We start from the raw sequence: 27,969 nt of genomic DNA, 5'->3' as shown, positions 1-27,969 counted from the left end.
GCTCTGTGAATACTTTCCGGATGTGCAGAGTGCGAATACGTTATAGCCTTATTCCCAAATTGATTACATTGGTTTTCCCCTTCTACATAAAACACCCCAAAATGATTTTTGCAAATTTCTTAAAAATAAATATTACATGTTAAAAAAGTCAAATGCTGTATTCACAGAGGGCGTTGAACCGATTAATCGAATTGTACTACTGCGCATCGATGTTTATAAAGTTTTTTGAAGTCGACTAATTGCTAATAAGGTGTTTTTGGCAATGATCATTTGGGGCACTTGTAGGTAGGGTTGAACCGATTTGTCAACTAGTCGACTTTACTATTCTGGATCGACATTTAAAGCTTGAAAACAATGATTGCTGATCATGTGATTTGAAAATGGGGGTTGAACTGACTCGTCGCCTAGTCGATTTAACTACTACGCATCTATGGTTAAAGCTCGAAGTTGACTAGTTGCTAATCTTGTCTTTTTGATCTGGTAATTTCAGGCACTTTGTAGTAGGGTTGAATCAATCGGTTGACAAAAAAAGGATGGGGGGAAAAAGTGTAAAAATGATTTAATTCACTGAAGCAAATCTGCGTTGCACATTAAAATGAGCACATCGCCTGCCGTAGCAACACCCGGTTCTACATGATCAGAACTTAAGTTTTTTTTGTTTTGCAGCATTGTCCAGTACAAATAACGACATTACTACTTGTTTTCATAATTTCACATTTCCTTCCAGCTTTGTTGGGACTTTGTCCTCGTTCATAGAAATGCATCAGCAAAGCACTGACAAGTTGCCTTTTGCGTTTGACTGCAGAAATATCAAAAAAACAGCCCGTCGCCTCATAGAAAAGCAGCCGCTGTGTTTTTTGCTGAGGAGCTCAGAAGAGGCAACGGACTGGAATGAAAGCCCAGCGTAAAGTCAGAGTGGAAATCGATTGAATCCAAAGCAAATCTCAACACAGCACTTCCTTTCGCAATGAGCAATGCATCAATACAGCGGCGACGCACTTCCATATATGGACTCATTTCCTGGTCACTTCTTCTATGATGAACCAAGCAAGACCAAACATGACAAATGTTCAAGCTGCAAGGAACGGGATTACAATAGATGGCATACACAAAAAAGTTTGGCAATTTACTGTCGTCCGTCTGTCTACTAGACATGGGTTACATTTAGCAGCAATGTAAACAACAATCTATTGAGCTACGTTACAGAGGTTGTACCTTTGTTGAACATGAGCCTAAAATGGCTGTTTCAAACCAAAAGGCTGACTTGCTGGGTTTTTGTCAGGTATGGTTTCTTGAGACTTTTTTTGTGGGTTTACTCACGATAACCAAACCTACTAAATTCCATGCTGCTATGTTGAACTGGCTCCCTGGGACAACTCTGTCTGGGAAGGACTCCTGGAAACAGCCAAAATGAGCCTCAAAGTTTGCTTCAAATCAAAATGGCAGACTAACTGTGGCTTCTTGGTTCTTTTTGTGGGTCTACTCACGATTAAGATGACCACCAAGTTTCTTGTTTCTACATCAATGGAGGAAATTTTCAAAACATTCATATCACTGAGGGCTTTTTGTGTTTTATGATGAGTCATCAAATTTGCTTGAAAACTTCAGTTTTTTTTCTAATTAATCTGTCTAGCACATGTAGTTTTGTAAAAATCAGAAAAAATCTTTACGAGGAGAAAATGGGCCTACAATGGTTGTTTCAAACCCAAATGGCAGACCTATGAGACGTTTTTGTGTGTCTAATCATTCAAGACAAGTCTACCAAATTTCATGTCGCTAGGCGAAACTTCAATATTTCCATTCTACATCTTTGCTTTTTTTTTTTTAAAGGGTGTTTTAAGGGAGGACACGGTTGGACTTCCTGGGGCCACAACAGCTGCACGCATGGGGGCCGCGGGACCTGCCGCCTGGTGCGGCCCGTGAAGCAGATGCTGGCCTTACAGGTCGCTTCCACCTCAGCTGGCAGAAGCGCCGGCAGATGTCCGCCCGGTGACGTATGCGGCTGCCACTTACCCGCTTGGAATGGATGTCGTGGATCGGCGCGTCGGAGAAGCAGTGGTGATGGAACAGGCCCATCTTCTGACTGAGCAGGCAGTGCAGCACGTGGGCCCGGGCGTTCTGCCACTTGACCAGGCGCACCAACTCACGGTTGAGCGAGGCGCCCAGATCTAGCGACCAGTTGTAGCTGTACAGCGTCACCTGCAGGTGGGCGATATGCAGCGCGTCAAATTGAGGCAAGTTTTTGTATCGAGTAAAGCCCCATCAACAAATTCCGTGTTTGCGGTTCAGCTATTTTGCAGATTATTTTTGTACAATTATAACTCTATTTTGTTCTGCCTCCCGTTTATTTTTGGTGTTAATTCTACTGTTGGACCACTAGATGGCAGCACACTGTTTTGTTTGACATTGTAAATTTGAAAGAAGAATGGCAGCGTGATGTATTTCAGTTCCGTTTAATTTTTAAGATAATTCAATGAGAAATGCTCTTTGATCCTGCTTTTTACGCCTACAGAAAGCTACGGCTGTATGTTTGTCAAGTAATGTTAAACTAAATGGCATGATTATCTCTGCACATTGTGAGATGATAAGTTTGATATTACTGCAGGTTACCGATGAACTGTGAGCATCTTCATGTACTGTATTTCTTCCCTATTCACGGCAGGGCTCGGTCTCTATCCCTCGCCAAGAGCGGGGGTTCAATGTACATAAACGGCATACGTAATGTGCCTTGAGACAACTTCTGTTGCCATTTGGCCCGATTTAAATCAAACTGAATCGAACCGAATTACAGGACGTGTGTGATGTGGTCCAGTTTCCGGCCAAATCACACATTTAAAACCACCTCCAATGGCCCTCAATCACCTTTTTTTCCAGGATGCGGATGAGCAGGAACCTCTGGCGGGGAGCCGGTCCTGACGCCCAGCCCGCCTGCTGCTGCTGGCCCGAGAGGCTGGAACAGTCCCCCTGCTGCTGTTGCTGCTGCTCAGAGGCCTCAAAGCGCTGGAGGCCTTTGTGAGCTGCACACAGGTCAGAAGGACAAGGGAGGGGGGGGTCAAAGACATTTCTGGAGATGTTCATTCAACAACCACATTGTATGCTCTGTGGACCATTACATAAGGTAGGTATTAGCTCGGAGGTACTTCTGGTTGGCAGAAAAGTCACTGAGTATCAGAGAATGCAATGTATGTAAACTTCTTTGAAGAAAATAAAACACTTAAAATGGGATATATGTGTACGATTAAACATATGTGTATATATGTGACTATATAGGAGTATGTGTATATGTAAGTAAATATGTTTATATGTAGGTATGGGTTGTTGATATGTCAAGATATATTCAAATGTCTTTGGTGTTAAAGATATGCAGACGTTGGTATTCATGTTTTGTTTATGTGGTTCTTGGCATGAAGTAAATAAATAAAAATAAAGAAGGAATGAAGAATGCAACGAAACATTTGTTTAAAAAATGTTTCTCTCAGTACTTAGTTATTTATCAAAATAGAAAAAACATTTGGTAATCCTAATTGACCTAGGACAGGAAACGTTTTGTCGGCTTTCATGTCGACATTGAGAAAAAAAGTGTATGTGTCTTTTGTGTATGCAAACATATGTAAACAACAGTTTTCAACTAACCGTATACTGTATACGCATACACTATCGAAAAAGACAGTGGAGCCCCGCTATTTGCGGGGTATAGGGACCGGGCAGGCCCGTGAATAGCGAAAATCTGTGAAGAATTGAGCTGAATTATAATTGCACTGAAAGCAAAAAAGGTTTTCTTATTTTTAAACATTCTCCAATAAGTGGGACTATACCGTCTATAAGCTTTCCCCAAAATACGAAAAAAAGTATTGGGAAAAAAAAATCCAGGATGGGTGAATCTGCGTAAAATTTTTTTCCCTGAGACTAAACTTTTTACTGTCCCATTCAAACTACTAAATCATCATTCAAGCCATTTCCTCTGTTTTCTCAGCGGCTCTCTTTTGGATCAAATGCCACCCGGAAGTACATATGACGTCACAAACTCGAAATGTCGCACATGAAAATAATGGACATTTTGAGCCCTCCTCAGTCGAGTTTGTCTTGTTTTTCCACAGCTGTTAAGGTAGAAGAAGTCATACTTACGTGTGAACCTATTAAAGGGCGCCATGTTTTCCTCCTCTAAACCGTCGTCTGCGGCCGACGCGAGATGGAAAGACGGGACGGACGCAAGACGTGTGACAAGAGACAGAGAAGACACGGCTCAACACTAAGTCATGTTAAGACAACACACACGCGTGTGTTAGACACATACAAACAAAGACGTACAGGCGACGCCATTGGCCACGTGACGTGGGGTTAAGGGGGTGTGGTCCAGTTGGGTTGCGCTTACCTTGCTCGGTGCTGCAGTACCACTGCTGGAAATTCCTCCCGATGACGATGAAGCTGCGGGATGCCTCGGGAGGACGCCACAGGTTTTGCACGGCAGACGAAGGAACGAAGATGTCTCCCGATACGGGGCAGCTGCAAGCAGGCATGAAGGCATTATTGAAACAATGGATTTGTTTTGTTTTTTGAAAGAAAGAAAAATCACATTACCTACAATTTTCTGAATAACTGATATATCAGAAAAAAACAAGCACTGACCTTGTCTTGACGAAGACCTTGACGCTGGTGTCTGCAGCTAGCGATCCCACCAGATTGACCAGCTCGGCCAGGATAGACGGGAGCAAGAAGTGGGACGCCACGTCGGCCGAGCACTGCTGAATAGACGGGCAGCCTGTACAAACCGGAAGGAAAACCAAATGATCAATTATTGAATTAAAAAAAGCTGATTCACGGAGACTACGGCGCACCGAGCTCGGCCATGAAAGTGATCCAGGGCTGGCAGGTGAGCTGGTAGACGGGATGCAGGGCGCCCACGTCGCCCTCCTCCAGCTGGCACGCTTGCCTCCTGCAACAACAAAAGTGGACATTTTCAGTCAAAGTTAACCAGATTTGGCTGCTTGCGATAAGCTCTCGCTCGCCCTGTAACATGAGAGCCTTTTCCCTCTAAAATTGGAAATTTTTTAGTTTATGTCATTAAAGAATGGGTGAATTATTTTTTTGTAGATAAAAAATACATCCATTTTTAAAAGATATTATACTCAAATTAGTTTAAAAAATATTAGAAATAAATGATACAATAAAGTACATACAGCTCTTCATATTTGTTTATTTTATTTTATTAGCAACAATAGCAATGTAAAGTATACATTTTTTTTAAAGTATGGGCTGGCACAGCTGTCTCAAAGTTTGCCAAGCAAGGTCAGGTGTGTGTTGTTTTTTTTTTTTTTTCAACGAAAACGCGTCCGACCGTCCGTACCTTTGTGCCTGTTCCAGCTCGCCGAGCCTCTCCTGCGACCACTGCTGCTTGACGCTGTCCGTCTTGTGACGGCGCCGCGCCACGCGACCCTCCTCGCCTCGCTCCGGAACGATGTCGTCTGTGGTTTTCGGGCTGCCCAGCTCCGACGAGTCGGGTTTGCTCTGCAGCCGCAAACGACAGCAACAAGTTCGGGCTGTTGCTAGTCAGGGGAAGTAAGTCGTGCTATCATTGTTGCAGACGTGGCTAATGTTGGGGGCACGGGGGTATTCCCGCTATGAGTGTGCCCACGAGTGCACAAGGAAGTCACAGTTTCTGTCTCTCATTGGTTGTTTTTTTCTCAGGCGTGCTGGTTTCTCGCAAATCAAATTAGGCCTGATAGGCACATAAATAAAATTGGTCTGTTTTTGTCCCGATTTTGCTCCTTCCCGACCGAGGATGACAAATGTCAGATAATTTTTTGTTTTATAAGATGATCCAATATGATTCTCCAGTGGTCTGTCCTAAATACCGAGTCTGAGTTTTTTTGTCACCTGTGCTAGCTAACAGGCTAAGTAGCGAGGCTTTTGCTCCAACATACCAGAATGTCCCAGAAGCTGCGACGCATGCTTTTTCCGGTGGGCGTCGTGGACTCGGGCGTGCTGGATCCCGTCATGCCGGATCCCGCCATGCCAGAGGTGCCGCCACCGCTGCCGGGGTGCGCTAAGGTGATGGGCGAGGGGCTGCTTCTGAACACCCGAGAGCCGCTACGCTGCCGGGGAGTGTCCTTTGCCTCGGGCAGACTCAACGCGCCTCAACATCGGAAATCGAAACAAATGGTGAGTGTACAAAATAATGAATCCTGAATGGTTGGACAAGACGTTTGATGACTGTTTTGACATATATGGAAGCATTCATCAGCATCAAATTGACAATGGTACCATTCAACATTCAATAATTAAAACTAAGAAAATGAAAAATCTTGCATTAGACTCATGACAAGTCATCCTTTTTATAGTTTTAAATTTGCATTTGAACACAGTTTGCTTTTTTAGGAAAGAAAGCAAGAAAGAAAGAAAGATGATTTTTTGGGACTTGCTTGAGACTTGATGGTTACGACTCGAGACTTACTTGTGACTTGCACATAAGTGACTTATGCCCACCTCTGCGTATATTCATACATACACACCTTTGGCGTGGTCCTTGTTGGGGGTGTGTGCGTTGGCGTTGGCACAGGGCAGGCAGAGCGGGTTGGGCAGCACCCGTAGCTCCATGAGCACATCGCACAGGGCGTGGCGCAGCGCCCCCTGCAGTTTGTCGGCTAGCTGCGCCGGGCTCACGTTGCCTTGCTCCCACACGTCGAAGCGCACCAGCAGTGGCGCTGCCACAGCCTCTAAATATTTATCGATAGAGGCTCAAATTCAAAAAGTCGGTGGAAAACTCATGAGAATTTCAAATCCTTTTTTGGAGGGAAATGATGTGGAATCTGACTTTAAAATATATTTATAAATGGATAAGTTCTTATCAAATCTGAAAACGTATTTTTTTTAAAGAAAGAAATGAGTATATCATTCACAAATTTCTTTGTGACTGTTTTATTTTTCTCAGTCATTGGCTGGCCACCAACATATTCAAGTTAGAGCGCTGCACTTATTTTGGTGAAAGGGAGGCAAAAGTAACAGTGAAGTAGCGCACCTCATTTCAAAGACTGCACTATTAATATTGTAATGTAACACAAAAGGAGTACTGTAATATGTAATCTATTATATTTTGGAAGCAATTCCAAAACATAAGGCCTTACCTTGGCTCCAGCTGTGAGCCTTCACTCTCAGCACGGTGGTCAAGCGGTCAAAGTGTTCAGGCTGCAGCGGGGTTGAACAGTTGTCCGTCTGTCCTCCGCAATCCTGGACGGGGGCCTGAAGGGGCTTCCCCACGGCATCCACAAACGTCAGAGTAATGCAGGCGATTCCTGCAAGGTGGCAGATTGTATGATCAATGAGCGCTGAACTTGATCAAAGTAGCATTTGTGTCTGTGCGGATTGTGTTTTTGACCAGCAGAAAATCGCAATTCTTTCAGGTCCACCTAGTTTGGGGCCTAAACGGGTTGCTGCACAAATTCAAAGTTAAGAGTTGGGACTGTGGAAGAGGATAAAGATTGAAATTTACATTCCCAAAAATATTTTGTGTTGTTACGTTGCTCATCCTATCATGGAATGAACTAAGGTGAAGCTGCACCAGAGAGGTAAGGTCACCTGCCCCACTTTGTGTAGCTGTACAAAAACATTACCAAGGGAGGGTGTTCCCAGAAATGCTGCTGACAATGTACACTATCAATCTCAGGTTCAATAAAAGATCAGATCGGTACCTGCGGTCTGTCTACGTACTACTTGAACCATCTATTTATCCATGACAGTCCAAACCAAGTGAAAGCAGGTGTACCTTTGCCTCCTGTCCCCTGACCTCCGGGCTTGTTGTAGAGGTAGATGTCGCCATCCGCCACGTCGGCGTTCGAATGAAAGCAGTGCTGCAGAACCAATTCGACAACATTTAACGGAACAAATTCACCTGTAGATTTTCATTCATCGAGGTCATGACAATCTGTTAAATTTGAAAGGAAGCAACTTCTAGTAAGATGTTTCACCCCATCTGTGGAGCCGAAAAGGTCGAGGCGTTACCTTGAAGTGGTGCGCCGTGTTGCTGTCTGTGTACTTGGGCACATGCAGGAAGATGAGCAGGTTCTGGCGGAGGTAGTGAGACACGGCCGAAAGCCACGGGAGACAGAAGGCGGGGAGGCCGAACGTCATCACCTCGCTGGAGGGAGAGCCCGACGGCTGGATGAACTGAACACAGCGGGTGAAGCGTAAACATCAGCCAGAAGTATATTATTGGCTTTTCCGCCGTTTGCTTTCACACGGGTGCTGTCCTGCCTCTGATACAAGCTGGGAAGGCACAAAAATTGCCAGAATAACTCGGAAAACCGCCACACAGAGATGTGAAAGCGCCATTTTCAACAGTGTGAAAGGTGCTGCGTATAGAAGAAGTGACCTCCACGTCGGCGGGTGTCAACTTGCAGTTCCTGACGAGCATGACGGTGATGATGTCCAGCGTGGTTTCATCCAGACGTTTGCGCAGGACCTTCACCAGCTCGTCCGTGATCTCAGGACCTATCGGGCGCAGACACTCACTAGCAGAATTTCTTTGACGTCACGGCGGCCTCAAAGATATCCCGCCTGTTACCTGCATTGCCAACACCATGCACCAGCAGCAGGATGTGCTTGTCTACCTGGCCCACTGGACGAGAACCCTCCAGAGACGATCTGGAACCCTGAGAGCCCAAACATCAGACATCAGTCAGCATCATTAGCACTTGACGGACACGTCATTTGGTACACAGGATAAGTTAGGTTGTTGCCCGGCTTGCGTGCACTCTAAAACCTCAATATGGCAAATTCAATCATGACATCAGTGACATCATTTTGGATGATCCAACTCTAGTATACATGGTTCAAATTTTGTAACAATTGGGAAACATGTAGGACAAGTTCTTCTTTCAAGGACCCATTGAAATGTTCAAAATGACTGCTTCAAATAAAAACATTTTTGCCATGGCTTCTTCAGACTTTTTTGTGGGTCTTCTCATTTGTACACCTATCAAATTTCATGCCGATTGAAGGACCCAAAGAACGGCCAACGTGAATCTGAAATGGCTGCTTCAAAACTAAATGGCAGACTTCCTTTGCCTTTTTGGGCATGGCTGCTGAGACTTTTTGTGGGTCTACTCATAATAGGCTTGCCTACCAGATAGCTTCTGGGATCACTTTGCAAAAAAAAAAAACCAAGACAAGTTCGTCCTTGAAGGACGCTTGGAAACGGCCAAAATGAGCCCAAGAGTACTGTTATTACTACAATTTTGTAGCAATCAGACAAAATCTAAATGATAGTTTTGTCTGCAAATGGCCAAAATAATAGTAAAATTGCTTGAAACAAAAAAAATACAATAAAATATCGCCAGTGGAATTGATGACGTTTTATGACAAACAGGAACAGATTATTCCAACTTTAGAAGGGATTCTTTGGCCTTTTAGTTGATTACATGTCTTCAACATCGAACAAGAAGCATGTAAAAGACTTTTTTTTTTTTATATATGTTACCATGAGGTCTTCGGAGAACAGCGGCTCCTGACTTCTGGCCAGGCTGAGGGAGCGAGATGTGTGGAGGCCGCCGTCCACGTCAGAGTACTTGCCTGCTTGAGACGTCTCGTAAAGTCTGCGTGGGGTCAAGGCAGCAAGCAAAATGAAATGCGAGGGAAGGCACCCGATGAACGAGGCATGTTCACTGAGAGCGAGAGAAGGTGTCACCAACCTGAGGTAGAAGACAGATTTGGTGGTACGCTCCTGATAGACAAACATGTTCTTCCTGTTGACCACGCAGAAGGAGTTGAGCACGGAGCGTAAGGCCTGGATGGCTGAGGTAACAAAAACACACGCAAAAACCCCCCCCCCAAAAAACAAATCAAGATACTCATGAAGAGCAGCCACCAAAATGTCTGACTTTCTGTTTCTATTTTGTGGTTCTCATGGCAAACATGCCTACCTCTGGACACGCCCATGTTAGGTCCCATCTTGAGTCTTGGGTGTATGTGGATGACGGTACTCCACACCACGTCGCAGGAAAAGTGTCCTGGGATGAAGTGCATTGTGGCAGCCAAGTAATCTCTGGCCTGGTAGCTCTCCTCGGCGTGGTAATCTGCAACGCGCGGACATAAAGCGCCGCTTACTGCGCCGCCATCCGACACCAAAGCGCGGAGGTGGCGAGCACCAACTGACCGTCGGAGGCGTTGCGCCTCTGCCTGTACGCGGACTCGCTCTTCCAGATGTCCTCCTCGCTCTCTGCCACCAGGAGGGAGTTGCACACGTGGCTGTCGTGAAGGTCCTGCAGCAGCATGTGCTGATACGGACAAACAACCAAGATGTATGGAGGTGAGGGCAAAGAATACTGACATCCCACCGGGATATACGTATTAGACGACGTTCCAAAATTCTACTACTTAACATCTTCACTTGTAGTACGAGTAGCATGCAAATGTCAACTCGTGCTAGTTTTGCCTCAATAGTAGTAAAATGCAATTTCTGTACTAGTGCGCTCAATTTATTCTACTAGTGCACTGAAATGTCCCCTAAATAAACCCTTGCTTCAGGTCCCTGGGATTAACCTGCAAAAAAATGCGACCCAAAATTAGAAAGTTGATTGATTAGCAAAACCGCTCTGCAAAGAAAAAGGTTATTTCGACCCTTGTGGTAGGTAGTGATAGTAGATTTGTAGTGAAGTAATAGTAGTAGTAGTAGTAGTGGAAGTAGGGCTTGTTGTCACGGTAGTGGTTGTAGTACTGATATTTATAGCAGTGGTGGTGCAGTTACCTGGTTAACTCTGCGACACAGCTCTCCAATCTTCCTCACCACCATCTGGTGCAGTTGTAGATATTCCGGCAGCTCCTGCTTGTCCTCTCTGCTCTCCTGATCCTTGACATTCATCTCCCGTTCCTCACTCACACTCCTGCACACATTAGATAAATCTACGACTTTCTGGCTCAGACATGAACCACGAGTTGATGATCTGAAGGTTCCTGAGGACCGATCTCACCTGGAATGCGAGTAGACCTTGACTCTGTCCTGGTGGATTTTAGCTATGAGCCAGAAGTTGGGCATCAGAGGGGTCTGACTCTCCTGCTCATCCAGGGTGGGACTCTCGCACTCTGAGTCGCTGCTGCCGCCATCATATCCTTTAAAAAAAATGTTTAAAAACTGAGCATAGTGTAAAAGAGAGGAGTTCCACAAGGTTCAATGCAAGGGCCCCATGCATGATTCAAGATGAGGATTTTCTGTGTCCCTTTTTTGTTGTTGTTTTTTTAGAGTGAACTTCAAACTGACCCTGCATGTCGGAATCCAAACTTCCTTGGCTTGAGATGACGCTCTGCACACGAGTCGGCCTCAGCTTGCCGAAGCCTGCAAAAGAGAATAGTGCTGGGCATCCCTAAACAAGATGAGGGGGTTGGATGGAACAGCTGGTCTTGCTACCCGTTTTGGTTTGTGACTTGGCTCTTAACTTATTGTTAAACATGCAACTACTATTTACTCAAGTAACTAGAACTAAGTTACTAGAACAGAAATGCGCTGTGGGGTAGACTCACTGTGAGAGGCCAACTGCACCGACTCGGCAAGGCTGACGCAGGACGGAGTCTTGGGGGGCGAGGTGAACTCATTCAACAGCTGGAGGCTAACCGAACTCTGCGCGTTACCGCCATCGGTCTTCAAGAGTCCGCCCGGTTCGCCGAATTCCCCCGTCGCCTCTCCGTTGGTGTCAGCAGTAAAGTTGGCGGCCTGTGGGCAACACGACTAGAAGTTATTGGTTATTGAAAGTTCTTGTAAAGTGAAAATAATTGTTTTATTTTTATCTCACACTCCTCACTCTTCAGACTTTCTCTGTTGCGCACACTCACAGCAGATAATGAGGCACTCTAAAGCGGACACGCCCGCTATATCCTCACAATTCTATTATGTAGTTGTCAGTCTTTACACGTTTTCAGCAATCATTTTCAAACCTGTAAAGAGTTTATAGAACCTAATCTCTGAATTCCCTTTACAGGGTCTTTAAAAGACTTAAAGACGGGGACATTTTAGACTCTCTTACCACGTCTTCGGCATCGGCCTCACTCTCCAAGAGAGAGTCCTCCTGAGGCGCTGCCCTGTTGGCGGCGATGCTCTCCGACAGCCTCTTGACGGCGTGGATCCTCTGAGGGTGCAGCCGGCTCAGAGACGCGTAGTAGAAGCTGTCCTGCTCGCTGTTGAGCACGTAGCCAGAGAGCGCAATGCGACGGAATTCCTGCAGGGGGCGCAATACAGATGACAGGGTACTGTTTTGCGTTTGGAATATAGAATCCATAGCATCCACCCTTGGCCTGTCTATGGTGTTTTGCATTGTTACTTAGCATTAAGCTAAGTGAACTTTCAGTCATAGTATGTGCATTAGCATTAAACTAAGCGAACTTAAAGTTATGTAGTTGTTTTAAATACAGTAGACAAGGTGCAATTCTCTTCGTTTGTTGTTGTTTGACTGTAAACTCCAAGTGGGAGTGGTAGCAACTCGCCTCCTTGAATTTGTCCAGCGACTGCTCGGGCCTGAAGACAAACTGCAGCGGGACGTCCTCGCTGCGACAGTGCGGCCGTCCGGCCGAGCGAACCACGTGCTGCGCCACCTTGAGCAGCGTGGCCGGCCCGATGGTGCGCGAGCGGCGAAGGGCCGACACGATCTCGTCCTCCAGCAGCCAGCGGATCTGATGGAGAGGAAAGGGCAAGGGACGTTTGGCGGCCTCTACGGGCAGGAGAGCGTCACTGCGCATGCGCGCTCACCTCATCCATGGTGGCCAGGATGGCCAGTTTGTGAGGAAGCGGCAGCTTGGACAAAGGTTCGCCGCAGACCCTGGCGGAGACGTGCTGATGAACACTCAAAATGCATTTTGCAAGTCAAGTGTGGGGGAAATGCAGAAAAGTAGATACTGTCGGTAGGCTATATACAGTACTTACATTTGTAATATCTAAGTCAAGAAAGAGAGAGCGACACTTCCCCCTTCAAATAGGCTTTTTTAATTAAGCAAGACAAGAAAATGGACGAAAGGATATCTCCTTGAAGTGAGTAAACACGGCCCAAAGTTGGCTGCAAAGTTGCCTCGCGAAAAACTAACTCCAAACACACGGAACGAACTTTCTCCACTCACATGTCCAGATCAGCTCCCTTCAGTCCCTCCAGCACGGCCGACAGCTCCTCGTCCGACCGATACGACGACGGCTGTCCCGGAGAACGGTTCAGGGACACGCTGCTCTCAGACGTGTACCTGCGAGTACACGTACGTGACGCCATGATTCTTTTCAAACGTCGCATTGAGCGCCGCCGCCTCACCTGTTGTGATGAAAGTCGGCCATGACTTCAATCTCCAGAGGAAGAGTGAGGACGAAGATGTCCAGCGTGACCGAGAGCTCGTTCAGGTCCACCGACTGTAAGGCCTCGGCGTCCTCCAGGCAGGAAATGATCTCAGCTGCAGCCGAGACATCCAAAAGCAATTTACTGGAGTTAAACTTCACAACCACTCAATGAGATACCAACTTTATCGGTCTTCAGTTTTACAAAAAAAGGCCGATGCCGATATTCGTGCCAAATGTCGGTGCCGATAATTGACCTGGCCGTTAATCGGTCCATCCCTAATATTTGGATCTTACTCACCAAGGCAGGTGGGCAGGGTGTGTATGGGTGTGGATCCGTGGCAGCTCTTGGCGCTGACGGAGCAGGTGACGTGCAGGAAGAGCGGCGGCATGTCAATCAGGGGCCCCTCTGCCTCCAGCAGGGAGTCTCCTTCCTCCAGGATACTGAAGGAGTCCTGGTCCTGGTCCTGGTTGACGGTGTTCGAGTCCGAGTGCGAGCGGTCCTCGCCGCCGCTAAGGCTCTTGATGCTGCCGCCGCTGGGCTGCTCTTCGTATTCCACCACCAAGTCGTTGTCGCTCTCCGTGGTGATGCAGCCGCCGGACGTCATTTCTATAAACAGAAAGAGCCAGACGCCATCTTCCCTCTGACGCCAAAAATTAAAATGGGGGACGGACAGGCGCTGGGAAGAACCTCACCGTCCTCGGTGGCTTGCTCGGCCTCGGACACCATCTCTTCGCAGGGCCTCACCTCCGTTTCGCCGTCCTCTGAGTCCTCCTAGAGGAGCCAAACATGACAGCGTCACAAAAGTGACAATTTTCACGGAATTGAGGTGATGAATGTGGACTTCCTCACCTCCTTCTTGGAAGACGGTGGGCAGTAAAAGAAGTAATGCGGATTGGAAGGCACAGGCTTGAAATACTGGAACACGATCCCCATGAACTTTTCCTGCCAAGGTTGAAGCAATTCAGTGTCGCCGCAACAACAGCGTGGCAGGCGCTCACTCCTCCGCGATATTTCACCTGAATTATTTTGTGCACGTCGGGACACACGTCACAGGCGGGATGCGTCTGGAGCAGCTCCAGGGAGAACGCCGGGAGCTTGCCGGAGACATCCTGGACCAGCTGGGGCTGGGGGGCGGGACCTCGTGACTCCGCTTCGCTGGCGTCTTCCATCTCAAAACTGCATTTCACACATATCACCTTATGTACAGTTCACATGGAAAGTACTCACAACCCAGACTAATTGATGCCCCCCCACACAGATGTTTAGAATTGCCTAAAGGTATCAAAATAGCAGAAAAGCATTGTACGAGTCTGTCTACGAGGTTGCCGAAGAGCTGCCAACTGGTGTCTTACGTCTGATTCATTGTGTGTGTCTCAACTCAGTTCAACATACTACTACGTCACACCCACGTGCCACCGGATGGCGCCAAAACAAAACTGTTTTGGATTTGCCCAGAGCACTAAAGCCAACTTGGCAAATGCCCAACTGACAAATATGCTGAGGTTCATTGTATTCAACCTTGGAATTCATGTGGAAAAAGTGAAGCGTCGTGAACGCTTTTAGAATTTGCGCACATCTACGTGTTCTTCTACCTGGACAAGGAGGCCACCGCAGACTTGCCGTCAGCTCGATACTCCTCGGCCTCTCCGACGGTGAAGGTGGCTTTGGGGTGCCGAGTCCACGCCGGAGCCTGGCCGTTCTCCCGAAACGCCCGGATGTGTCCGCACAGCGTCTGCAGGAAGGCCGTGATGTCAATCTCCTGCAGGGACTCCTCGCAGTAGTCCATGGCCATCAGGACGTCCTGGGAGCTGATGCTGAGCGACTGCTGAAGGCTCCGGTAGACGCCTGAACGCCACACACAAGACACATCGCTAGCAACAACTGCTTTCAACATAACAGGGCGGGAGAGGTGAGTGTCACATGTAGGGCTGGCGCTATGGAATATTTTTAGAAGCGATTATTCAAGGGATTATCGCATTGATTATTCGAGTGATCTGATACCAAGACCAATGCAGAATATGCGTGTAAGATGCAGGTATTATTTTCACATTCAACACTGAAGTATCTGCGACTTTGAATGTGCTTGGCTTTAAAAGGCGGGGTTTGGCCTGGTGAGTGACGTGGGAGTCAGCAAATGACTGACTCCCCTCTCTTCCGTATTAGTACCTTCGACACAGAACAGCAACCCAGACAATAATGACTTTCTCTTGTCTTGGAAGGTATCTACAAGTCACTCAAAGGTCCAGAGGCCTTCTATTCAAACTGTGGTGGAATTCCATGACCAAGGTGTATACACAGACTTGTGGTATTAGCGTTTCACCTTTGGCGAAGCTCTGCTGGTAGTGTTCCTGGAGCAGGCTGCAGTAGTGGGCCAGCTCCTTGTGCTTGTGTGGCTGCGCCAGAAGGTCGTTGCAAGGCGACGGGCTGCTGCGCTCCTGAGAAAGCGACCTGTCGCGACACAGCGAGACGGGAATGACTGGGATGCTTCTGCAATGACACAAATGATGGCTCACGAGTTTCCACTAAATGTACCCCATAAAAGAAACAAATAAATAAATAAAATGAAAATTAATAAATAAATAAATAAATAAATAAATGCACTCCATGGTGTATCACAGCGTTAGTCTCGATCCTTACAGCAATCATCTGAGGTCCCCTCAAACCTCCACTGAGGGACAGCCAAAGACAAATCAGGCACACGACAACAACATCCTGAAACTTTTGGACGACCGTTGTGAGTTTGGACCATGGGAACAAAAAGCAACATTTCCAAGAACTTCAGGTGGATATGTGGCTTAAACTGTCCTCATTTAGTGTTGGTACAACTTGAACGATTGTCGTACATTGGGGCCGAGCGGTTCGTAGTGAGCGACTTGCTCTAGCTGTGTGAGTGAAAGTAGGCATCATTTCTGATGTAGCTCTTGGATTGGCCGTCCAGCTGTACTTAATGATGTGACGGGTGAGTCGACATGCTCTTTTCGTTACGCAACGATGCAGCGTGCGGACAAAAACAAGCAGCTCATCTCACCTGGACTTCATCTGCTGAAACGTCTGCCAAGACTGAGCCTCTTGAGGTCTACTCAGTCATCAAGACAACCACAGACACACAATCAGCAATTACAATTGCCGCCATAGGGAGCTTGGAATGTTTATTTATTAATGAATTAAAGTCATCACCGTATCCTATGCTAATTTTTTTTTTTTTTTTTTGACCGACCCACCTAATGTGCGTTTGCGCGTGGCATAAAGGTTTGATAAGTGTTTTGACCTTTCGGCACTGATTGCGAATACCATTTTGTGGCTAAAGTGAAGGCGTCAACGGCGCACCTGAAGAAGACGTCCCGGGGGTGTCGGGTGGCGGCGGGGTGTACCAGCTGCTCCTTGAGCAGCTCCAGGCAGCAGTTGTACACGTAGACGGGACACTTGAGCTGCGTGCCGGCGCTCTGCTGGGACAGCTGGCGGCCCAGGATGCCACCGCCGGTGATGGCGCAGCGCTGCGGCTCAGAGAAGTGAACTTTGTCACCCAAATCTACAACAAACACAAACATCACAAACGTGAAAAATGTGGTTGTTTTAACCAGAAAAAGTGTGAGTGTTGAAACATGCGACCGGGACACCCCCACCTGCACCCGTTGTAGACTGAGCCGAGCCGGGCGTTCCGGGCTGGCTTTCGGACATCCTGCTATCCCAGCCGTCCGACGGCAGGGCATCGGGGGGCGCGGTGGGTCCGTTTGGCCCCTCCAAAGACGGCGAGACAACGGGCGACGTGGCATCGAGGGGCCCGCCACTTGAGCTCCTCCTCACCTCGAAGGACGGCGAGCCGGCCTGCGACTTGTTGCCGGGCGTCAGTGTGTCGTCCTCCTGCGTGGTGACGTGACTCAAAGGCTCCGCCTCCAGCTCCGAGGTCATCAGCATCAGGACGTCTGGCGAGAAAAAAGGTTTGTACGTTGTGGCAGTTTGTCGATAAGCGGGAATGGAAATGTGGCACCTTCAAAGGTGGCCGGCAGGAAGGTGAGCAGGATCTGCTGGGAGCTGATGTACTTGGCATAGCACCTCCACTGGGGCACGGAGCAGCTCTGCCCCGCCAGCGAAGGCTCATCATACGCCAGGTCAGCGTTGGCCAAACTCTGACGGTCAAACGTGCAATAAACATTCACCACATCTTAGAATGTGGAAGGAACATGTTTAAACGCTTTTCAGCCATTTTCTTTATTTGACCTTTTTAAAGAGCGTGACTACACATCCTCTTCTCCCTCTTTTTAATATCAAATTTATTCATAATATTCTTGTATTTTATACAAAGTATTTTTCATTTCCTAACATTTGTGTATACTGTACGCCATCTAATATTGTTTTCTTATATTGTGAATTATATTCAGATATTCGGTTAAAATATAGTTCTATTTCTTTCAATTTGTTTTTCAAATATTCATCATTATTACTTATATAATTTTTTTGGGGGGGGCAAATATTGTCTTATTACTTTGATCAAAATTGTATATTCTTTATTTTTGTATTGCCTTTTTTTTCAGATTTTTAAGTTTTTCTCGCCCCTATTGTAATATTTTTGTATTTTCTTCATAAATGTGTGTATTCTTCAGTTAATTTGTATGCAATCTTTATCTTATGTTTTACTATTGTCTGATTAATTATGATTAATACAATATTTTTTAATGCATGTTATTATGTTTTCCAATTATTTCTATTATTAATGCTTTTAAAAAATGTTTTTGTAATTCTCCTAATATTCCATTTTTTATGGATGGATCGATGATATTTTTTTATGCAATTTAAATAAAAAGGTTTGGTAGGTTATGGTCAGATGTTAATTTAAAAATGAAACAAAAACACAAGTTTCCAATATTTAAATCTGTGTCCATAATGTTGTGTTGGCTTCAGGTTTTAAGTTACTTTTTAAAAAATATTATTTTAGGCCATGCACAAACATAAATAAAGTTGCGTGTACTGCTTTTATTTTGTAGCAGGAATACCTGTAAAGTGCTGGTGGATTCCGTCATCTCTTTACTGCTGCCGGTTAAGTGAAACGCTGACATCCCTTCCTGTCTATCCAGAGGCCTCGTGAAGTCTTCTGCTGAAAAAGAAAAAAACATTATGAAACTCGTGAGATGTGCCAGGCCGGTCTGCACTCACCCTTGATGACGGGCAGGGGGAAGGGAGTGCAGTGGCCGTCGCGCTCGCGCTCAAGGACGTGGCGCACAAAGGCGGCGTGGTCGCCGACGGCTACGGGAATCTCGCGGTCGCTCAGCTCTTGCTCCAGGCTGCTGTGGAAGAGGCCCAGGAGCAGCTCGTTGGGCAGGCAGGGGCCGCTGCGGAGATGCTCCTCCGGCGCCGCCTCTGTATTGGAGTGTTGTATGCCCAAAACAATGGGAAAATGTTGGAATAGTCGTTATTTGGAGTTTATTAGGCCCCGATTATACTCGCCTGGGCCACTTCGGATCAAATTGACAATGTGGCCTCTCAACTAGAACAAATTAGACAACCCTTCTTTAAATGTTTCAAAACAAGAAAAAAAAAATATATGTACCTGTGCCGAATGTGAGGAAGAAGAGCTCCACCTGCTGGCATTTGGGCAGAAGCTGGATGAGATCAAACTGGAAAGGAACCATATGAATGCTCTCCTCGGAGGCAGAAGGATCTCCTAAAACCAGAAGGGAAAAGACACGCCCATATCAGCAAGGTTAAGGACCAAAAAAAAAACAAAAAAACCCAGAGTAACTTTCCAGTACAACAGCTTCGCCCATATTGGATTGCAGTTTTTCGGTTTTGCACTTGGACAACGCACTCACAGAGAGTCTCATAAATGAATCATGGATGTCTTCCTCAAAATTGACAACATGATCGATTTAGTTTCTGTACCTTAGTTACGAAGCTCAGTAAAAATTTGGCAAATGGAATCTAAACGTTTACTTCCAATGTCGAATATATTTGTCAAGTTTTTCTAAATGTTGGCGTGAAAGAGTCTTGCTCACTTTGTTTGTAAATTTCGGGTTTGTTAAGCACTGTAATGATGAACGGATTAGTGTTGTTTCGATACCAACACTTTGACTTCGATACTATACCTGCATCAAGTACCCGTACTGAAACGACACTGTGGCAAAAACTTAAAACAGCAATAGAGAAACACTAGCACAACTTCAAATTCTCTTTACTTGTATTAATTCAAACAATAACTATAAGGATATTAATTAGAATATTTCTAAAATACATGTTGAACATTTTGAAAAAAACTTTTTTAAACACTACTAATCAAGAAATATCCAGTACTGTACAAAAGTCTGAGATATTGTAGTTATTAACGTCTAAGGCTTATTCACTAAACTTGAATCATAATACAGTATTAGCCAGGCTGCTGCTATTTAAATAAATATGGTTGTTAGAAATGAAAACAGCGAAGAAAAGCTTGCAAACCTGTGGCGTCCTTGAGTCCAGCTGGCACAGAGCAGACCTGGTCCTTGTTCTGACACAGCTGACTCAGGTACTCAAAAGTCATCATAGTGGACATGCAGGCTAAATCCCTGGGGAAGATCTGGTTGATGGAGGGGGAAAAAAAAACAGCAGTCAACCCGACCACTCGGGGGGGGGGGGGGGGGGGTAATACGTTGCGAACAAGCCGGGAAGGGTCGCGGCGTGACGCACGGCTTGAGGCACTTCCTGGTAGCCGAGGCCCAGCAGGTGGCGATGTTGCTCCGAGCAGTTGGCGATGGTGCCGCTCTGCGGCTCCACCCAGCACTCGGTCACCAGGTTGAGCTCCACGTCCACGTCCACCGCCTCCACTTCCGTGTCGTTGTCGTCGTCCGTGGAGAAGCTGCGACATTCGGCGCCACTTTACTGACAAACGGCGCCCATCGGCAAACGTCAGGCGAAGGCGCGGCGGAGGCGCTACCTGTCCTTGGTGGAGGTGGCGTGAGGCGGGAAGAGGATGTACTGGACGATGCACGAGTGACTCTCTCGCTCAGAGTCGGCGGACGTGCCCTAGCGCAGCCGCAAACAAACATTTGTGTACATGGTGTTCAAAGTAGCCCTGGATAACGTGCCACACGCTGCTTCACCATGACAAATATTATCGGTTCACATGGAGCTGCGCAATGTATGTTTATGGAAAACTTTGGACAAAATGATATATTACATATATACATTTTACCTTCATGGGCAGCTCAATGACCATGTTGACGATGCCGTCTCCGCTGGCGGCGAAATGAAAACCCTCCGACTGGCGGATCCTTCAAAACACACAGCTTTCTGAGTCAGTGTGCTTGAGCGGGACAAAACAGAAGACCAAAAACAAACAAGTACAACGGTGCCTTGATATACGAGTTGAATTTGTTGTGTGACCGGGCTCGGAACTCAAAACACGTGCATATCATATCATCTTTCCCCGGTGAAATGAAAATGTTCCAGCCTCCCACTAAAAACAGTTTTTCAATTAGAACAATAGCACTTTATAATATTGTACTTCATAAAAACATACATTAATGACATCATTAAATAGAATTCATAAGAATTTAGCAGTTTTTGACACACTTTTTGCTTCAATTCAATGGGCATTGTGTGTGTACGACAGGTGGTTGTTTTAAATAAACAACATGACATTTCTTTAATTTATCTTTAGTTTGACAGTAAACTTCAACAGTGAGTGGCAAAAAAAACAGCGTGAAGCCGCTTCTTAAAGAATGATTCACTTATTCCATCGGTCAAACTGCTGCTTTTTGTGGAGTGAGTTGAGCTGAGTTTGCTGCCACCAGAAGCGCTCATCAAAGAGAAGAAATTGTCTAAACGAGAGCTTGTATCTTGAAAAACTCGTAAATGGGGTCACTCATCTCTCAAGGCACCGCTGCACGCTGGGGACTCACTCGGAGAGCATGGAGAGGATGTGGGCGACGGCCTGCATGGCCACGGCCGGACCCTGGCTGCTCTGCACCGCCCACACCCAGCGCCGGTGCAGGAAGTAGCGGGACAGCGAGGCCAGCGTGGACGAGGCGGCGCGGTTGCCCGCCACGTTGAGGGGGGCCGCCCCTCCGGACGGCTGCAGAGACGAGTTCTCCATGCCGAAGATGAAGGGAGTCCGGAAGTCCTGAGGCAGCTTCTCGTATCTGGACAACAGATCCAAAACAGTCCAAAAAGAAACTTTTGTGAACTGGGAACTTTGATTTTGATCATTTGAGGCTTGTATTGCGCATTTGAGCCCACCCGTTGGTGATGTTTAACAAGAATGAAAAAAGATATAGGCCCGTACGCTAGCTTCTCACACGAGCTGTTATATGCTTGGACATTATTTTCAATTATTTTTATCCGATAAATAGATTGATTATGAAAATAATAGTTAGTCGCAGCTTTTTGAAGTGTGCGCTTCGACACCGACCTGATGAGCAGCTTCTCGAGCGGCTTGTTGAGCACCACCACACACGGCCGGTCCGACATGGCCTGCTTGGGGGTGGAGAGGGCGGGCGACTTGGACGGCGATGGCTGTCCCGCCGCTGCCTTCCTCTTGGTCTTGGGCGTGGCCTCCTTGCTCTGAATGCGGTGCGGGAAGCGCAGCTTGAGGATCTGCTCGCGGAGCTCGTCAACAATCTGACCAGCGGGAGACAAAGAGTGGATGCTTAAGTACAACCTCGCGCCACACTGAGATTCACTCATTTCTAACATTGCTGGTTACTGATATTGGTCTAAACTTTTTTTTTAGTTTAAAAACAAGCAGTTCTTAAAGGCTGAATACAAATGCATTGCCCTACAAAGTTAAACACAACTGAATCGTACTTAGGCTGTGATTCTTTCACATTCTACTGGGAATCCGGAACCCGTGCACCAGTAATGGTACAAGTAGCACAAGTTAAGACTCACTAATCGAGTGTATCAATACATTTTAGAATCTTTTCGATTATTGACACTGCTCAAGCCCTGAGATGTCCTGCTACCTTGTTTCGAATATGCGCAGGCGTTCCGATGGGGAAGCCCAATCGCAGAACCATGCAGGGTGTCTTGGAGATGAGTCGGACCAGGTAGAAGGAACTTGGGGGCTGCTCCGGGGAACTGTAGGCACACAATTACAACACTGTATACTGTGGACCTCACACGTGTTGACAAAACAACTACACGTTTAAAGCCTCCTCTCTTGAGTTTATCCTTAATTAAAGCGGACATAGGTAGATGTGACTTGCGTACAAATGCAGTAGTGCCTTGAGACGCGAGTGTCCCGACTTTTTTTTCTTTGACGCGCGAGCAAAAATGTGCATTACGAGCGCTGCACGGTTGCAGTGACTCAACTCATATTGCAACAAGCAGCAGTTTTGGCAGATAGAATTTGTGAACAATTCTTCAAAAAGAAGCTTCACGCTATTTAACGCCAATCCCGGTTGAAGTATACTGTCAAACGCAACATAAAACAGAGGGAATTACACCGTGTTTATTTGAAACAATCACACTGCTTAGCACTAGCAGTGCGCTACCTTAATGCTAATGCTAAATAGTAACTATGTGGTCGTACTATAAATCCCTTTAAGCAACGGGTTGAACACAAACTGTCATATATTCTTTATCCTCTTTAAAGGATTATTATTGGGTTAGGGTTTATTTTATTTCATCGATGAATTTGTAAATGATTTCGCCGACTAATCGGATAAAGAAATCATTTCCATCATCAACAAGAGTAAACATTTTCATCAGTTCCTCAACAAGCTCAATGGGGGCATCGTCAACGTCATCGTGGTCACCTGTATATGAGTTTGACGTAGGAGTAGCCCTCCACCAGCACGAAGCTGCTCCAGTCCCTCAGCAGCGAGGTGAGCGCAGAGTGGGAGATGCGACACTGGATGGTGCTGTAGCGCCCGTTGTTGCCCGCCGTGTGCAGGTGTTTGGGCACCGGCCTGCGCGCGCACACAAACACAAACAGACCACAGGGATACAAACACACGCACATCACTGAGCACATGCGGCAACAAAAACACACAAAGATTGTGTGGCGTGTTTGCCCGTGCGTCTCACATGTCGTGTTCCAGGATGATGGCGATGCGGTGCATGTGCAGCCACCTCTGCCAGAAGTTGGCATCCATGGAGAGGATGGGCTTCCAGTAGGAGGCGAACTGCGACTGCGACGAGTCTTTGGAGCCGCCGTGCTGCAGGGACAGAACCTGGACAACGCAAGAACACATCATGTCACTTGCTGCTTACGTCACCTATCAATCAACCGCGATGGATGTATAAATCCCCAGAGTTCTGTCTGGGAGGTTCAGGCAAATAAATTCTGGCCTCTGATGTGCCAAGTTAGTGGTGGCGCAGAGTGAAAGCGGCTTCTATTGTTGTCGCGATTACCGGCGTGGTGGATCCAGGCGGGATGTAGAAGAGCGGAACTCCGTTTTTGGTGCTCTCGGGGATGGTGTAGTTCTCCGGAACGGAGTTGAAGGACTGCAGGTGTACCAGCATCTGATCTGTCTGGTTGATGCTGCAAGGACGAAAGCGGTGAATAATTCGGCGTCAAAATCGTTCGGTGCGTTTGGTGCGCCACCTCTGCAGAGTGTTCCAGAAGCGGCGGATGACCGAGGTGCGGTAGGGGCTGGTGATGGGCTTCCTCTGCGTGCAGCTGATGTCGTGCAGGATGTCGTAGCTGCCCTCCATGGTCACCTCCACCCGAGTGGTCCGCTTGCCGGGGTCCAGCGGCCACGAGGCCGACGCCACGTACTCGATGTGCATGTTGTGCTTCCACAGCAGCACCAGCTTCACCTCCAGCTGGCTGCCGCCTGAGAGCAAGCAAGACGCGTCAAGTCATAACGTGTCGTCATCCTACCAGAAAAAAAAGTTGGAATCTTACGAGAAACAATTCATAGGAAATTGTAATCTTAGGAGAAAAAACTGCCAATCTTACAAATTAAACTAACACTAAGAGAAGGTTGTAATTTTGCATGAAAAACATTGGAAACTGACAAGAACATTTTAGGAGAAAAAAAATATCTGTGAACAAAATTGCAATAACAAGAACAAAATACGTCATCTTATGCAAAACAATGTCGTTAATCTATGACAAGAAAGTAAAAAGTAAAAAAAAAAAAATCTGTAAATTATCTTATGAGAAAGAAATCGTAATTTTATAAATACAAAAACACGCCAATATTAGAGAAAAATATCCTAATTCTTGGAGCGAAAAAGTAACAATATGAGAAAAAAAACTAATATTACCAAAAAAAAAGTCTGAATATTTAGAAAGAAAAAGTCAGTTTTATTGGAAGGAAGAAGTCGTTCAAAATAAGTTGCAATGAGAAAAAAAAAATGTGTGTCATAAGGAACAAAATCGTAATCCGATGAGGGAAAAAAGGTCAATCTCATGAGGAAAAATAAATAAATAAACGTAATCTTCTGAGCAACGGATTTTCTCGGGCAACCTTTGGTGAGGCTGATGTCCCGGATGGTGTAGCCCTCCCTGAGCCTGACAGACACCACGCTGATTAGGTGAGCGTGCACGTCCTTCTCCGTGTGCTTCTTTCTGCGCATCACCAGCGCCGGGTTACCGCTGGCCGACACCAGGTGCTCGTTGAACAGCTTGTGCTGGGACACTGCAAAACAACAAACATCCCAAAAAGGCTTGCCTTTACATAAAGAAAGTCATCCTCTTGAATACATGAATTTACAAAAACTCACAATCTTACGAAAAAGAAGTCAATCTTATGAGAAAATGACGAGAATCTACATACATTACAAGACTTTGATACTCTTACGAAAGATTGGAAGTATACAAGAAGATAACAGCAAAATCTGTCATCTTACAAAAACTTGCCATCATACACAAAAATGTGTAACCTCGACATTAAAAAGGCTTAAATGAAAAAGATGTCAAAAGTTGTAACCCTCATAAGCAAAAAAGATGTCAAAGGTGATAAGAAAAAACTGCCAAGAAAAATTAAAGAGAGAAAAAAATATATAGAATAAGATTAGAATGTTAAAAAAAATGTAATTATACAGGAAAAACATATAACAAGATTAAAGATGTAATAAGACCCTAAAAATCTGTAATTACTTTACAAGAGAAAAATTGTATTACAATACTATTTTGAAACCTATGAGAAAAAAGAAATTTTAAATGTCATAAAAGGTCATAATTTTACAAGGAAAGAAATGGTAAAGAGTCATAATGATACAAGCTGAAATTTAGAAGAAAATACGTACACTTACAAGCTAAAAATCTCAATTTAAAAAGTGGGGAAAAGTCATTTCTTTTACGTGGAAATAAAAGGTAAAAATTTGTAACCTTACAAGAAAAGTTTGTAGTATTGCAAGAAAATGTGGAATCTTACGGGAAACGGTCGCAATTAAAAAAGTCTTTTAATAGTTGTATTATTACAAGTAAATAGTAAACACTCATATCACCAGAAAAGTTGTAATATTACAGTAAACTCTTTTAGCTTACAAGAAAATTGTTGCAACTAAAAAAGTGGTCACAAGGAAAACTTTTATAAGGAAATACATAGATGATAAATTTTTTTTTAAAAAGCTGCAACCTTACCAGGCAAAAAAAATCATACAATGTCATCTTTTATTAGCAAAAAGGCCAATAAGGCGAAAGTCCTTATTTTGGGGTGACGAATGATGTGACCCACCGCTTAAGATGTCCGAGTTGATGGCCTCGGGGGTCTTGAGGAAGGAGTAGGTGAGGAAGGCCTTGTGGTAGGCGTTCATGTCGTGGCTGTCCGGGTCCAGCGGAGGACAGTTGGGCAGGTAGGACCCGAAGGTGGCCACAGAGATGAACTTCATCAGTTCCACGTTAGGGATGTAGCCGAAGCTGCAGTCGTACGAGTATGGCCCGCCCACCTAAATGGACCGTACCAATCATCCCATCACATTGTAGTCGTATTTAGGGGTGTTTTAATAGTGGTTGAGGCGTAGTAGTTATAGTTAAAGGTATAGCAAGAGTTCAGTGTAGAATTTGAGTGCACTAGCAAAGGTGTCGCGGTTGAGAAGGCGGAGTGAGGGAGAACCTGCACAAAGGAGCACGTGATGGTTCCACTCCTCAGCTGGTTGAGCAGAGTCTCACACACAACAACATCGGGGACGCTCATCACGCCGTCCGTGATGATGATGATGCCTGGGTTGGGATGATGACGCCTGGGTTAGGCTGGCGTGATGCAATACAAGATCAAGAAAAGGGAGGCCAAGGTTACCGGCGCTGGAGTTGGGAGGCAGCAGCTGCAGGGCCAGGATGCCCTGGCGCACCATGCTGACCAGGCCCATGTCTGCCGACACCATGGAGATGCTCGGCCTCCTGGGAGGTTGATCCTCCACGCCGTTGCCGTGGAGACCGCACTCCACCGAGCACTAACGGTCAAACGCAGTTAGCTATGACAGTGTTTTTCAAACTGTGTGCCAGATATTGTCAGGTGTGCCGTGGGAAATTATCTAATTTGTGTGCTTGTGCGGTCTAGCGCCTGGCAGCGTCATCCTGTCTTTACTACATTGTAGTATTCTTTCATACCAGCAGGTGGCAGCAGCAGCAGGTCGCTAATTGTCTTTGTATAGAGACAAACGAATTAGTGATGCATGTTTATCCAAACAGGCCCATGTTTCACACTGAGTAAGTATCAAAATGAAACATTATAAAATACTTTTTTCTTTCTGTTTATTTAATTCCTATTCAAGATGTTATAATATAACGTCATTCTTCAATGTTATTATTATGCTTATATAAACAATATAACACTTATGTTGTTAAAATAAGCTTTTCTTTCACTATTTCAGCTGATGGTGTGCCGCGGGATTTTTTCAATGAAATAAATGTGCCTTGACTCAAAAAAGTTTGAAAAACACTGAGCTATGACTTCCTAGTATTAATTTGACGAGATTAAAATAATATGAGGGGTAAAAAAAATTCTCTCCCGTTGCCAAAGTGCTGACTCACACTTTCATGCTGTTGATTGAGCACGTGGGCGATGTTGCTCTCCACCGCTTTGAGTTGCTGGTAGATGTGATGCAGGAAGTGGCCCAGGTCCGTTCGCTCCAGTTGACATCCCTGCACCAGGACCTGCACCAACCTACAAGTTCAGCCAATGAAAACACTTCGGCGTCCGGCAAATGAGAAAGAGAGGAAGACCTGATGGGACGTGAGGCCGAAAATGGAGGAGTAAACCAGGATGGTGGTGAAGATCTTTGGCGTGAAGAGCTGCTCGGTTCCTGGGACCATGAAGGGTTGAGCGAGACCGGCCAGACATCTGGACAAGGCGTGGAAAACCTCGTCGAAAATCATCTCCCCCGTGCTGTCATCCTGGGAAATGGCGCTCCTAGGTTAGTGCGCTAGCCTGCTAATGCTACGCTAGGGAAACATTTGCTTACATGCTGAATGGATTTTCATTCGTGCAGTTGGTTATTCAGAATTCGTTTGAATTAAAAGCAAATGGCGGACGTGTGGCGTGCGACTCACCACGATCCCCGTGGACGGGCTGAGGTCCAGCTCGATGATGAAGCGATACCTTCTTGCCAGGAAGGTGGCGCGAGTGGAGGGCACCAACAGGGCAGGCTGGGCGGCGTTGGCGCGTGGGGGCGGTGGCGGGTCCCGCTGCCATCCTTTGGGTAAAACGCTCAGCAGGTCCAACTCGTTGGTGGAGTTGAGCTGCAATGGAGCAGAAGATCAGGATTGGTCGATTGGATGGTGGGAATGCAAACGATGAGAAGAAGA

The 27,969-nt window shown here is 46.1% G+C and overlaps 1 protein-coding gene across 5 annotated transcripts in view; it reads right to left on the bottom strand.

Annotated features, from left to right (window-relative positions):
• Window positions 1-27,969, bottom strand: part of szt2 (SZT2 subunit of KICSTOR complex) — a 41,179-nt gene that overhangs the window by 12,314 nt on the left and 896 nt on the right. For 2 of the 5 annotated variants that reach the window (XM_086047637.1, XM_086047641.1), the window contains exons 3-60: window positions 27,715-27,903; window positions 27,388-27,558; window positions 27,196-27,318; window positions 26,462-26,615; window positions 26,279-26,385; window positions 25,901-26,111; window positions 24,689-24,859; window positions 23,818-24,049; window positions 23,625-23,754; window positions 23,298-23,443; window positions 23,027-23,179; window positions 22,232-22,346; window positions 21,679-21,887; window positions 21,170-21,409; window positions 20,461-20,539; window positions 20,203-20,291; window positions 19,956-20,124; window positions 19,728-19,845; window positions 18,844-18,957; window positions 18,450-18,653; window positions 18,290-18,390; window positions 17,287-17,425; window positions 16,922-17,221; window positions 16,626-16,827; window positions 16,327-16,374; window positions 15,619-15,746; window positions 14,891-15,143; window positions 14,315-14,474; window positions 14,148-14,240; window positions 13,991-14,069; window positions 13,596-13,904; window positions 13,275-13,410; window positions 13,093-13,209; window positions 12,728-12,797; window positions 12,466-12,651; window positions 12,009-12,200; window positions 11,509-11,698; window positions 11,249-11,323; window positions 10,962-11,100; window positions 10,739-10,874; window positions 10,148-10,268; window positions 9,915-10,067; window positions 9,684-9,786; window positions 9,473-9,587; window positions 8,558-8,645; window positions 8,366-8,484; window positions 7,996-8,160; window positions 7,760-7,844; window positions 7,122-7,289; window positions 6,510-6,713; window positions 5,922-6,133; window positions 5,345-5,505; window positions 4,836-4,933; window positions 4,627-4,759; window positions 4,373-4,503; window positions 4,126-4,173; window positions 2,863-3,017; window positions 2,014-2,199 (exon numbers count right to left, since the gene is read on the bottom strand). In XM_086047637.1, coding sequence (XP_085903763.1) covers window positions 2,014-2,199; window positions 2,863-3,017; window positions 4,126-4,173; window positions 4,373-4,503; window positions 4,627-4,759; window positions 4,836-4,933; window positions 5,345-5,505; window positions 5,922-6,133; window positions 6,510-6,713; window positions 7,122-7,289; window positions 7,760-7,844; window positions 7,996-8,160; window positions 8,366-8,484; window positions 8,558-8,645; window positions 9,473-9,587; window positions 9,684-9,786; window positions 9,915-10,067; window positions 10,148-10,268; window positions 10,739-10,874; window positions 10,962-11,100; window positions 11,249-11,323; window positions 11,509-11,698; window positions 12,009-12,200; window positions 12,466-12,651; window positions 12,728-12,797; window positions 13,093-13,209; window positions 13,275-13,410; window positions 13,596-13,904; window positions 13,991-14,069; window positions 14,148-14,240; window positions 14,315-14,474; window positions 14,891-15,143; window positions 15,619-15,746; window positions 16,327-16,374; window positions 16,626-16,827; window positions 16,922-17,221; window positions 17,287-17,425; window positions 18,290-18,390; window positions 18,450-18,653; window positions 18,844-18,957; window positions 19,728-19,845; window positions 19,956-20,124; window positions 20,203-20,291; window positions 20,461-20,539; window positions 21,170-21,409; window positions 21,679-21,887; window positions 22,232-22,346; window positions 23,027-23,179; window positions 23,298-23,443; window positions 23,625-23,754; window positions 23,818-24,049; window positions 24,689-24,859; window positions 25,901-26,111; window positions 26,279-26,385; window positions 26,462-26,615; window positions 27,196-27,318; window positions 27,388-27,558; window positions 27,715-27,903 — 8,622 coding nt within the window. The remainder of the gene's footprint in view (window positions 1-2,013; window positions 2,200-2,862; window positions 3,018-4,125; window positions 4,174-4,372; window positions 4,504-4,626; window positions 4,760-4,835; window positions 4,934-5,344; window positions 5,506-5,921; window positions 6,134-6,509; window positions 6,714-7,121; window positions 7,290-7,759; window positions 7,845-7,995; window positions 8,161-8,365; window positions 8,485-8,557; window positions 8,646-9,472; window positions 9,588-9,683; window positions 9,787-9,914; window positions 10,068-10,147; window positions 10,269-10,738; window positions 10,875-10,961; window positions 11,101-11,248; window positions 11,324-11,508; window positions 11,699-12,008; window positions 12,201-12,465; window positions 12,652-12,727; window positions 12,798-13,092; window positions 13,210-13,274; window positions 13,411-13,595; window positions 13,905-13,990; window positions 14,070-14,147; window positions 14,241-14,314; window positions 14,475-14,890; window positions 15,144-15,618; window positions 15,747-16,326; window positions 16,375-16,625; window positions 16,828-16,921; window positions 17,222-17,286; window positions 17,426-18,289; window positions 18,391-18,449; window positions 18,654-18,843; window positions 18,958-19,727; window positions 19,846-19,955; window positions 20,125-20,202; window positions 20,292-20,460; window positions 20,540-21,169; window positions 21,410-21,678; window positions 21,888-22,231; window positions 22,347-23,026; window positions 23,180-23,297; window positions 23,444-23,624; window positions 23,755-23,817; window positions 24,050-24,688; window positions 24,860-25,900; window positions 26,112-26,278; window positions 26,386-26,461; window positions 26,616-27,195; window positions 27,319-27,387; window positions 27,559-27,714; window positions 27,904-27,969) is intronic. The other 3 variants (XM_086047638.1, XM_086047640.1, XM_086047639.1) reach the window with 3 other exon arrangements.

Source organism: Filicampus tigris, chromosome 12 (assembly GCF_054856515.1).
Source record: "Filicampus tigris isolate MCC_2025a chromosome 12, RoL_Ftig_1.0, whole genome shotgun sequence".
Taxonomy (NCBI): Eukaryota; Metazoa; Chordata; class Actinopteri; order Syngnathiformes; family Syngnathidae; genus Filicampus; species Filicampus tigris.
This window is presented reverse-complemented; position numbering and strand designations above follow the sequence as displayed.